The sequence below is a fragment of the Jaculus jaculus genome, chromosome 13, assembly GCF_020740685.1.
Source record: "Jaculus jaculus isolate mJacJac1 chromosome 13, mJacJac1.mat.Y.cur, whole genome shotgun sequence".
NCBI lineage: Eukaryota > Metazoa > Chordata > Mammalia > Rodentia > Dipodidae > Jaculus > Jaculus jaculus.
The window spans coordinates 15,236,942-15,249,071 of NC_059114.1; the positions used below are offsets into that span (position 1 = coordinate 15,236,942).

At 47.6% G+C, this 12,130-nt stretch overlaps 2 protein-coding genes across 2 annotated transcripts in view; one reads left to right on the top strand and one right to left on the bottom strand.

The window, feature by feature from the left end:
• The first annotated feature begins 6,318 nt into the window (after positions 1 to 6,318).
• Positions 6,319 to 9,269, top strand: Pop5 (POP5 homolog, ribonuclease P/MRP subunit). Its single transcript, XM_004664018.2, has 5 exons — positions 6,319 to 6,358; positions 6,442 to 6,584; positions 8,433 to 8,582; positions 8,748 to 8,831; positions 8,929 to 9,269. The coding sequence occupies exons 1-5, from the start codon at positions 6,339 to 6,341 to the stop codon at positions 9,042 to 9,044; spliced, it is 513 nt and encodes a 170-aa protein (XP_004664075.1). The 5' UTR covers positions 6,319 to 6,338; the 3' UTR covers positions 9,045 to 9,269.
• A 704-nt stretch (positions 9,270 to 9,973) lies between these two features.
• Positions 9,974 to 12,130, bottom strand: part of Rnf10 (ring finger protein 10) — a 38,837-nt gene continuing 36,680 nt past the window's right edge. Inside the window, exons 15-17 of the mRNA XM_004664127.3 lie at positions 10,930 to 10,987; positions 10,687 to 10,845; positions 9,974 to 10,267 (exon numbers count right to left, since the gene is read on the bottom strand). Coding sequence (XP_004664184.2) covers positions 10,191 to 10,267; positions 10,687 to 10,845; positions 10,930 to 10,987 — 294 coding nt within the window. The 3' untranslated portion in view covers positions 9,974 to 10,190. The remainder of the gene's footprint in view (positions 10,268 to 10,686; positions 10,846 to 10,929; positions 10,988 to 12,130) is intronic.

Genomic DNA, 12,130 nt, shown 5'->3' on the forward strand with positions numbered 1-12,130 from the left:
AGGTAGGTAGAGAGAAGGAATGGGCATGCCAGGGCCTCTAGCCCCTGCAAACAAACTCTAGATGCATGGGCCACCTTGTGCAACTGGCTTACATGGGTACTAGGAAACCCAACCTGGGTCCTTATGCTTCACAGGCAAGCGGCCATCTCTCCAGCCGCCCCCCCCCTTTTTTTTTTCTTCAAGGTAGGGTCTCACTGTAGTCCAGGCTGACCTGGAATTCACTATGGAGTCTCAGGGTGGCCTCGAACTCACGGCAATCCTCCCACCTCTGCCTCCCAAGTGCCGGGATTAAAGGCGTGAGCCACCACGCCCGGCTCTCCAGCCCTTTTAATCTTATTTTTTAAAATATATTTTATTTATTTATTTGAGAGAGAGAAAGAAAGAGAGAAGGAGAGAATGGGCACGCCAGGACCTCCAGCCACTACAGACGAACTCCAGATGCATGGCACCTCCTTGAGCATCTGGCTTATGTGGGTCTTGGGAAGTCGTACCTGGGTCCTTTGGTTTTGCAGGCAAACACCTTAACTGCTAAGATATCTCTCAGCCCTTAATTTTTTAAAGTATTTTATGTATTGATTTGCAAGCAGAGAGAGAGAGTATAGGTGCACCAGAGCCTCTTGCCACTGCAAACTCCAGATGACACACATGCCACTTTGTGCATCTGGCTTTACATAGGCACTGAAGACTCAAACCTGGGCTGGCGGGCTTTTCAACCAAGCGCCTTTAACCACTGCCACCTGGCACTCATCCTGTAGTCAAGGCTGGCCTCGAATTCACAATGATCCTCCCGCCTCTACCTCCCAAGTGCTCGCATTAAAGGTGTGTGCCATCACACCCAGCCTCTTTTTTAAAATATTCTTTTTTAATATTTTTAAATATTTTTATTCATTTGAGAGAGAAAAATAGACAAGTAGACTCAGAGAGAAAGCGAGCAAGCCAGGGCTTCCAGCTGCTGTAAGCAAACTCCAGATCCATATGGCCACTTGTGCATCTGGGTTATGTGGGGCCTGGGGAATCAAACCTAAGTCCTTTGGCTTTGCAGGCAAGTGATTTAACTAATAAGCTATTTCTCCAGTGCTTTTTTTTTTTTTTTTATGGTAGGATCTCATTCTAGCCCAGGCTGACTTCAGGGTGGTCTTGAACTCACAGCAATCCTCCTATCTCTGCCTCCCAAGTGCTGTGCTTAGAGGTATACGCCACCACACCCAGCCCCCCTTTTAAAAAATATTTTTGTTTATTTATTTACTTCTCTTATTTCAAAGAGAGAGCGTACACATATGGTCTAGCATGCCAGGGCTTCCTGCCGCCACAAACTCCTTGCGCTTTGCCTGAGTACTGGGGAATAGAACCCTGGTTATTAGGCTTTGCAAGCAAGCACCTTTAGCCTCTGAGCTATCACCCCAGTCCCCAGTCATTTCCCTTCCTGAGCTTCAGAAATTAATGAGACCTAGCCGCGTGGCTAGATTATATGAGGCTGAACGCAGAAAGAATGATGCAGAACCTAAGACATGGTGGTCCTGGAGATAAAGGTGAAAGCCACTGGAACCTGGTCTGGGTCTTACCTGAGAAGGGTTAGGGAACAAGAATACATATATATATATATACTGGCCTGGACAGCTGGCTCAGAGGTTAAGATCCTAAAGCCAAATGCACAACGTGGCACATGTAAGTTCATTTGCAGTGGCTGTAGGCCCTGGCATACCCATTCTCTCTGCCTCTATCTCTCTCTGCTTGCAAATATATAAAGAAATTTTACCAAAAAAAAGAAATATATATATATGTGTGTATATATATATATATATATATATATATATATATATATATGTATGTATTTATAAATACACACACACCTTTGTAGCAGCCTCCTACACCCCATCTAGGGAGCATACTAGCAGCCGACTCAGTTACCTCCTAGGAAATGCTCTAGACTCCCAGTCGGTGAAATGGGTTATGTGAGCTTGTGTTTTTGGTGTGGGTTTTTTTTTTTTTTTTTTTTTTTTTGTCTTTTTTCTTTTTTCCCTAATGGGTGTGCCAGGGCCGGTATCCACTGCAAACGAACCCCGGGCGCATCCACCACTTTGCGTCTGGCTTACGTGTGTCCTAGGGAATTGAACTAAGGTCGCAGGCAAGCCCCTTCACCGCTAAGCCATCTCTCCAGCCCTGAGCCTATTTTCAAGTGAGTTTCTCTGGTTCTGTGGCTGGTCCAAAAGAACAAACTGAGAGTGGGAAACTCGCAGACCACACAGGGAGGGACCCAAAGGAAGTTTCCCAGGCCCCCTGCCCGCCACCCGGTTCAGGACCGCCCTTCCAGTCCTGAGGTCCAGGCTGGGGATGGTGAGTCGGCGAAGGGCGCAGGTCTGGGCTCAGACAGCCGGGATTAGATTCCCCGAGCGAGTGTGTGAGTCATGCCTGCGTGAGCGAGCTCACGGCGCTAAGCCTCAGCCCCCGGCCCCGTCCTAAAGCGGGGATCACGGCTCGGCTGGGGACAGGGCGGCGGGATGGAGCACGACTCCCGCCCCCGCGGCCCGCGGATCGCGCCGGGGGAGGAGGCCGGCCTCCACGCCTCCTCCGCGGGCGGATTCCCCGCGGCCTCCCGCCGGGGGCCCGGGTGATTGCAAACAGCCGCCGGCCTCATTAGGAGACTTGTAATTAGCGGCTGGCGGAGCCCGAGGGCGGGCGTTGATTTGCACCGGGAGAGGCTGCGTCTCCTCCTCCGCCGCCGCCGCCCGCCCGCCCGCCTCCCTCCGGCCTCCGGCGGGCGTGGGCACCCCGGGAGGCCCCGCGCAAGGCTCATTCAAAGCGGCGTGCATAATCCCGCTTACACTGCCGTCCTCGGGTCTAATAATAGGAACCATGATTCGATTGCACAGATGGGGAGGCAGAGGGAGCAGAGACCTGAGGTATCTTCCCCACCTGGCTGGTAGATGGAGGGAGGGTTTGAACCCGCACCTGTGACTCTTCTTTGCATCCGCCTCAGTGGGCAGTGGAAGCTGGCGCAGGAGGACGTCAGTACAGTGGACCACGTGCTTTGGGGGTCGAATTCTAGGCCTGCTTCTCCGTAGAGCTATGGTCGGGACTACTGCACGAAGTGAGTGATTCCTGGAAGAAAGGATGCTACAGAGTGGAGGCGCTAGTGTGTGTGTATACATACATATACATACATACATATATAAATTATATATATATATGTAAATAAATAAAATTTAACAGGGGGTGGCGGCACACGCCTTTAATACCAGCAGGAGGCAGAGGTAGGAGGATCGCCGTGAGTTTTGAGGCCACACTGATACCACTTAGTGAATTCCAGGTCAGGTCAACCTGGACTAGAGTGAGGTCCTACCAAAAAACATTTTTTTAAAAAAATAAATTACATATATGCATATATATATATATAATTTGTTAAATTACATATATATGTATATATAATTTATTTCAGAGAGTGAGAAAGAGGCAAATAGAGATTGGGCATAGTAGGGCCTTTAGCCATTGCAAATGAAATCCAGACACATGTGGCACCACCTTGTGGTTTACATGGGCACTTGGGAATCGAACTCCGGTCCTTAGGCTTTGTAGGTAAGTGCCTTAACTGCTGAGCCGTCTCTCCAGCCCAGAGGTGCTATTTTTAATATTTTATTTATTTTTAAGGGGAGTGAAGGAAGCCAGACAGAGAAAAACTGGGCATGCCAGGGCCTCTTGCACACAAACTCCAGATACATGTGCCACTCTGTGCATCTGGCTTTAATTGGGTATTGGGGAGTTGAACACAAGGCCGTCAGGCTTTGCAAGCAAGCGTCTTTAACCGCTGAGCCATCTCTGCAGCCCAGAGGCGTTATTTTTAAGGAGTTAGGGATGTGGGTCCAGTTCTTTCCACACTACGGGCCTCTGGCACCCCCTGCCGGCCAAAGGAGGAAGCTAGCGACAGGATTTCCCAAGAGATTGTAGAGCAAGACAGGTCTTTGGTCCCCAAGCAGACGCTTTCCTTCGGATTGCCATCAAAAATGGACGATGGGGGCTGGAGAGATGGCTTAGCGGTTAAGCGCTTGCCTGTGAAGCCTAAGGACCCCGGTTCAAGGCTCGGTTCCCCAGGTCCCACGTTAGCCAGATGCACAAGGGGGCGCACGCGTCTGGAGTTCGTTTGCAGAGGCTGGAAGCCCTGGAGCGCCCATTCTCTCTCTCTCCCTCTATCTGTCTTTCTCTCTGTGTCTGTCGCTCTTAAATAAATAAATAAAATATATTTTAAAAAAAAAAAATGGACGATGGGATCTCTCCGGATCTTGCATATACGCAGCTGCGAACGCTGCTTTTCTGGACAGTTGTCACACAAATCTACACATATAAAAATTATTTGGACTAGGTGAGGTTGGCGCACGCCTTTAATCCCACTACTGGGGAGGGAGGCAGAGGTAGGAGGATCACCATGAGTTCGAGGCCACTCTGAGACTACATAGTGAATTCCAGGTCAGCCTGGACTACTGCGAGACCCATTCTCGAAAACAAAAAATAAATAAATAAATAAGTAAAGCTTTCAATCAGGTATATATTATACGTATGTTGAGCATATCTCCCTCGCATCTCTACCCCTCCCATGGGTCCCCTTTTCTCCTCTAAGCTTTACTTATACTTTAAGTCTTATATATTCATGACATCTATAGAAAAACCTAGGAACCACAAATAAAAGGAAACATTGTGGTTGATTTAATTCACTTGAGATTATCTACAGTTGCATCTATTTTTTTTTTTAATTTAAAACATTTTATTCCCCCCAGACACAAAATGGCCTGGATATCCATGACCTCACAGTGCCTCACACTACCTACACAAGACCATCATACTAGGAGGAAAAGATCATGACATCAAAATAAAAGGGAGACTGATTGAGAGGGGGAGGGGATATAATGGAGAATGGAGTTTCAAAGGGGAAAGTGGGGGGAGGGAGGGAATTACCATGAAATATCGTTTACAATCATAGAAGTTGTTAATTTTTTAAAAAGATTGAAAAAAAGTAGCACAAAAATATTTTATGTATTTACTTGAGAGAAAGAAAAAAAAAAAAAAAAGAGGGCCTCTAGTCACTGCAAACAAACTCCAGACACAATGCACCACCATCTCTCCAGCCCTGCATCCATTTTTCTACCCCTGTTAGACATCTGAGTAGGTTCCATAACTGAGCCAGTGTGAAGAATGCAAGTATGATCTGCTATTCTTTTTTTAAAAAGGATTATTTATTTGAGAGAGGAAGAGGCAGATAGAAGAGAGAGAATGGGCACACCAGAGCTTCCAGCCATTGCAAACGAACTCCAGACGCATGTGCCACCTTGATCATCTGGCTTTATGTGGGTACTGGGGAACTGAACCTGGGTCCTTAGGCTTTGTAGGCAAGTACCTTAACCACTAAGCCATCTCTCCAGTCCTGTTTTTGTTTTTTTTCTTTTTTGGTTTTTCGAGGTAGGGTCTCACTGTAGCCCAGGCTGACCTGGAATTCTCAGGGTGACCTTGAACCCATGGCGATCCTCCTACCTCTGCCTCCCCACTGCTGGGATTAAAGGTGTGTGCCTGGCTACTCATCCTCTATTCTTAAAAGAAACAAAAGGAGCCAGGTGGCACTTGCCAAAGGGAAGCAGAAGGATCAGGAGTTCAAGGTAATCCACAGCTAAATAGCAAATTCAAGAACTACATAAAACCTTCTCAAAAAAAAAAAAAAAAGATACACACACACACACACACACACACGCACTCTTAAAGGAGCCAGGTGTTGGTGGCACACGCCTTTAATCTCAGCACTCTAGGAGGCAAAGGTAGGACGATCGCCATGAGTTCGAGGCCACCCTGAGACTTCTTAGTGAATTCCATGTCAGCCTGGACTAGAGACCCTACTTTGAAAAAACAAAACAACACAAAAAACCTAAATAAACCGGGCGTGGTGGCGCACACCTTTAATCTCAGCACTCTAAGAGGCAGAAGTAAGAGGATGGTCGCAAGCTCAAGGCCAGCCTGAGACTACATAGTGAATTCCAAGTCAGCCTGGGCTACAGCGAGACCTATCCTCCAAAAGAACAAAAAGAGAGGGCGAATACTAGGTGCATACATAAAATTACTGCAGCAACTGTGTGATCGAAGGGTCCAAGTTCTGGCGTGGAGCAGAGATATCGCAGATACCAGCAGTACTGCGCCCGAGCGCTCGCAGACGCGAGGAGGGCGGGGCGTTGAAGACTGACAGTGGGCTCGGCCTATCGCTCATAGCTCCGCCCCCTCCTCCTCTGTCTCCTCCTCTGAGTGGCTGCAAGGTTGCCCCAGCGAACTTCCCATTGGTCGCGGGCGGACTTCCGGCGCGGGCCGCCATGGTGCGCTTCAAGCACAGGTGAAGCAGCCCTTCTGAAAGCTCCGTGGCCCGCGCGGTCTCCCCCACCCCGGCTGACCGTCACTGTCCTCTCCCCGCCGCAGGTACCTGCTCTGCGAAGTAGTGTCCGACGACTCGCGCTGCCGCCTCAGCCTGGACGACCGAGTGCTGGTCGGCCTCGTCCGGGACACGATCGCCCGGGTGCACGGGACCTTCGGCGCCGCCGCCTGCTCCGTCGGCTTCGCGGGTGAGAAGACGCCTGGGGGTCTGGGGAGCGCGGGACGTGAAGGGGACGGGCGGTGGAGAAGGGCCTTGTGGTCGGGCGTGGTGGCGCACGCCTTTAATCCTAGCAGTGGGGAGGTGGAGGTAGGAGAATAGCCGTGAGTTCGAGGCCAGCCTGAGACTATATAGTGAATTCTTGATCGGCCTGGGCTAGAGTGAGACCCTACCTCGAAAAGGGGTAGGGGGCGCGTGTGAAACCCCTTGGGGACACAGCTGAGTGGTAGAGGTTGCCTAGCATGTCCAGGGCCGTAGGTTCAGTCCCCAGCACCGCAAAAGCAAGAAATCCTTCATAGACATCTGCATCGACAGAATTTAATGTGATAACTAAGGGAATCCGCATGAAATTCCTAATAAGATCTATCATTTGAGTGGTAAGGTCACGTAAAAAAAAATGCCAAAGTGGGCTGGAGAGATGGCTTAGCGGTTAAGGCGTTTGCTTGCAAAGCCTAAGGACCCAGGTTCGATTCTCCAGGTCCCACGTTAGCCAGATGCACATCTTGACGTATGTATCTGGAGTTCGTTTGCAGTGGCCAGAGGCCCTGGTGCACCCATTCTCTCACTCCCTCCGACTGTCTCTAATATATATATTATATATATACTGTGTATATATATGTATGTGTATGTGTGTGTGTACGTATGTATGTATGTGTGTGTGTGTGTGTATATATATATATATTTTTTTCTTTTTTTTTTTTGAGGTAGGGTCTCACTCTAATTCAGGGTGACCTCGAACTCAACAGCAATCCACCTACCTCTGCCTCCCAAGTGCTGGGATCAAAGGCATGTGCCACCATGCCTGGCCTAAAAAATAGCTTAAAAAAAAAAAAAAAAAAAGCTTTAGTCCCAGCATGGGGAGGATCGCTGTGAGTTGGAGGCCATCCTAGGCCTGTGAGACCCTACCTCAGAGACAGAAGTCAAGATTATCCCTTGTAAAGTCTGAGAGAACACAGGAATTTGTATATATAAATGCAGGAGGAACCCATACCTTCCCCAGGATGCCACCTTTTAGTTCCTTTTGTTGTAGGCTCAGACTTGAGTTCTTCCGAATTCAACCCACATATGTATGTAACTTACTTCAGACACTACTGAGCTGGCAGTTGAAAGGACCTCCAGAGCTCCACTGTACAAATCCTGTTTAGATCTTCTGTCTCGCCATTCATTGAATTGTCAGTGACAAATTCGAAATTCACTTGCAAGTTTTGAGTGGTGTGCAAAGCACTGTCTCTTCTACAAATGAGTATTTGTCCTAAAGTTTTCTTTTGGGGAGTTTTCAAGCCAGGATCTTACACTAACCTAGTCTGGCAGCTATCCTCCTACCTCAGCCTTTTATTATTTGCAAGAGAGGGAAAGAGGCAGGTAGAGAAATGGGTGGGCCAGAGCCTCTAGCCGCTGCAAATGAACTCTAGACTCATGTGCCACCTTGTGTGCGGCTTTACCTAGGTGTACTGGGGAATTGAATCTGGGTCCTTTGGATTTGCTGGCAAACGCCGTAACCGCTAAGCCATCTCTCCAGCCCCATTTCTTTGTTTTGTTTTGCTTTTCAAGGTGGAGTCTTACCCTAGCCCAGGTTGACCTGAAACTTACTCTGTAGTCTCCAACTGGCCTTGAACTTACAGCAATCCTGTTTCCCAAGTGCTGGGATTAAAGGCATGTGCCACCATGTCCTGCTGTTTCCTTTGGAGGAAATCTTTTTACCGGGATGCATCTTCCCATATGCCACTTAGAATAGTCTCTGGGACAATGTGGGCTTTCCCCTAACATTTTCAAACACGTGCATTCAGTGTCCTGAATTTTATTTTCCTTTCTGCTATAGTTCGATACCTCAATGCCTACACTGGAATAGTGCTACTTCGATGCAGAAAGGAATTCTACCAGCTCCTATGGTCAGCTCTTCCCTTTATCACTTATTTGGAGAACAAAGGACACCGTTATCCATGTTTTTTCAACACATTACATGTGGGAGGTAGGAATGGTGGCATGGAGTGTGGTGGCTGGTTTTCTTAGGTTGACAAGTTCAGGTCAATCTTGCCTAGGTGGGGGAGGGGGTCCTGCTATCCCACAAGATAGTCCTCCAGCTTTGAAAGACTCCTCACGCACGCATAACTGCAGAAGCTTGTTGGTGTGCCAGGTACCATTAGGACGTGTCAGAAGTTCCTGATTCAGTACAACAGGAGACAGCTGCTGATCCTGCTGCAGAAGTGTACGGACGAAGGTAAGCAGCACCCAGCCCGCAGCCTGAGCTCCTGCAGCCTGAGTGTGTAGTAGTCCCAAAGGCACCTTTCACTGCTGCTGTGTGCGCCTTCCTTCAGGAGAGAGGGAAGCTATCCAGAAGGCCGTCACAAGAAGCTCTTTACTAGAGGAAGAAGAGTCGGCTGAGGAAGAGCTTTCAGACAGTGCTGGCGAGGCCACCGAAGCAACGGAGTGAACTTCTGGTGCCCACACGGCAGGCTTCTCTGTGCTCAAGTGCAGTCTGCAAACCAAGCGACTCGTGACCAGATTGAAAGGAAGGACTCATTTAACACAACATGAAGTTGCTTTACCAGCCACCCCTGGATAGGGGTCCAATAGGTTGTGAAGGCTCTGCACAGACATTATTGTATGGAATTGCATTGCTGAATAGTTTGAATAAATAACTTTGGCTTCCATAGAATTAAGCTCGCTTAAACTACAAAAAGGGCTTGTAGAATTCATGCTTGGACACATCTGTTTCCCTGTCCACAGCTTGGCTTTGATGGGAAGGCTTCTGTATGATACTGGGTGAATTCAAAATATTTAACCTACTTGATTGAGGCCCTGTACCCTGAGCTGTCAGGATGTACCCTAAACATACTAAGTCATGTAGAATAGAAATGTTAATAAGACTAGAGCACTAAACTTGCAGCTGGTCTTGTAACTGATCCACAAGACAACACATAGCAGATTCTTGATTACCCCAAGTGGCTTGACAAGAAACGCAGTTTTTGGCTGGAGATATGGCTTAGTGAAGGCACTTGCCTGCAAAGCCTAAGGTATGACTCCCTGGAACCCACGAAGGCCACATGTACATGGTAGCACATGCATCTGGAGTTCATTTGCAGTGGCTAAAGGCCCTGGTGCACCCATTCTGGAGACAACCTCACATTGTAATACTGGCTACTCACAAGCTCTTATCAATCCTCCCACTGCCTCAGGTGCTGAGTTTGATTATAAACTAGTGCTGGGAACACCCAGATGAAAAACTAAGTTGGCCATCTGTAGCCCTCTTGGACTATTCAAAGGTATGCTGAAGGGACTCAAGCTTATTTGGACTGAGAAAACAACAGGTGTTTGCTTCAAAGACTAACCTAGGAAATCAAACACTGGCAGGCAATAATCTCTTGTGTCAATACTTTATTCTGGTGTAAAGATGGGAAGCTGGAAAATACACTGTATTTAAAATTTCTTGGTTCCCCCTCACATTGTGGAAACCCCCACCCCGCCCCAAGCTAATCATTCTGTTCAAACTCAAATAGTTAAAAATTACAGCAGCAAAACAAAAGCACAGGGAAAAAAAAAAAAAAACAGATGGAGAAGGTAGCCTGGGCAAGTAGTGTCACTTGGTGTGGACAACTGAGGTGCTGAACAGGAGCTTCTGTTTCTGTTTTTTCCTTTTCTTTCCTCCTTTCTCTTCTAAAGGGAAACAGAAAGAGTTTACTTAGCTTACAATGCCATCCTTTTGTCCCCTAGCCTTTCTATTACCGAGAGTGTCAGCTAAAAGTGCATACTCTGGAATTAAGATGGTCTGAATTCAAATACCAGTGCCAGACCACTAGGTTTGTCTTGGACAAGACACTACCTCCTTGGACTTCCTCATCTGTAACTTGGAAGTTTTACCTACCCAATATGGCTGTTGGGAAAATATGATTAGCGCAGTGCTGGGTACATAACGCACCACAATGTGTCATTCGTACTCTGAACAATACAGTGGGGCTAGGCTACCTTCTATATAAGCCGTCCTTGTACTGTGTCTTGAAAGAAAAAGCAGTTGCTATCCATCATGGCAGCACTGTATGGTTACTGGCCTGTGCTGAGCACTCCGCATTCCTTACCCGAGAGGGGATCTGCAGTAGCTGGTGTGTCCAACTTCATGAAGGCTGCTTCAATAGCTTGGCTGAAGGAGTTTTGGAAACTGGGCACAGGAACACGGTCTGAGTTATCACTCTCGCCATCACTGTCCACAGGGGCAGGAGGAACTAGACTGTTCTCATCTTAAAAACATCATTACATCATTACAACTCTAGAAACAACTTTTTATGAAAGGGGTCAGTTTGCACCTTGTGGGCTTTTCTCACCTTTCTTTGGGGCAGTTTTGGGCCATACTTCTGCTTTTGCTTTTCCAACCCTCAGCATCTGCCCAAGTGGAAAAGGGGAGAAAGGTAAATATATCTGATCTTTCCAGACGTACACCATGACACTACCTGGTTAGGAACACATCAAACCATCACTTCTGAAAGGAATCAGGCCCTTTTCCCCCATCACTCCCTTTCAGTAACTAAAGTGGTAAAGCCATGGGGTTTCATTCCTCAAGGAATAGGTACGAACACTGCTTAGACAATATAAGCTTCTCGTTCGCATTCTTGAATGAGGAATGCTTTCTCTCTTTGATGAACTGTCCTGAGATTCCTAAGAGCATCATGCACAAGTTTGAGGCCAGTCTGGGTATATATTGAGTTCTAGTTACAGAGTCACCATCCCCACCCCACCCAAAAAACAACAAGCATTAGCCTGTTAGAATAAACAGGGTAAGTTGGGCATGGTGGCGCACGCCTTTAATCCCAACGTCTCACTCTAGCCCAAGATGACCTGGAATTCACTATAGTTTCAGGCTGGCCTGAATCACAGTGATCCTCCTACCTTTGCCTCCCAAGTTCTGGGATTAAATGCATGTGACACCACACCCAGCTCTGTTATATTCTTACAAGAAACATTTTGCATGGTTAACCTTATTACTCAAGTGACTAAGGTAGGATTTCCATGAATTCAAGGCCTCTCAAGTGCTGGGATTAAAGGGATGCATCAGCACACCCTGTTCATTAGATTTTTCAGAAAAGTAATTAAAACTCATATGCTCCATCACCTACTCTTAACTTCAGCAATATCTGGGAATAGTCCATGAACTTTCTACTTAAGAAAGCAAGCCTCTACAGAGATGGAGACATGGCTTAGTGGTTGAGGTGCTACCTGCGAAGCCTGGGGACCTGACCCATGTCTGTTCTCCAGAACCCACATAAGCCAGACACACAAGGTGGTGCGCACATCTGGAGTTCAATTACAGTGGTTGGAGGCCCTGGCATGCCAATTCTTTCTCTTGCTCTCATTAAAAAACAAAATTACAAAAAGAAAGCCTCTACAATTACGTAAGGCAGTGTTGCACTGCCTCTAGGAGTGCTCCAGGAGGCGGTAAATTGCCGTCATACCCGTCAGGTGACTAACTCATGGTCAACTAGTATTGGGTTCAGGGTGAAACAATTCCAGAATTCTTGTTAAGTACCC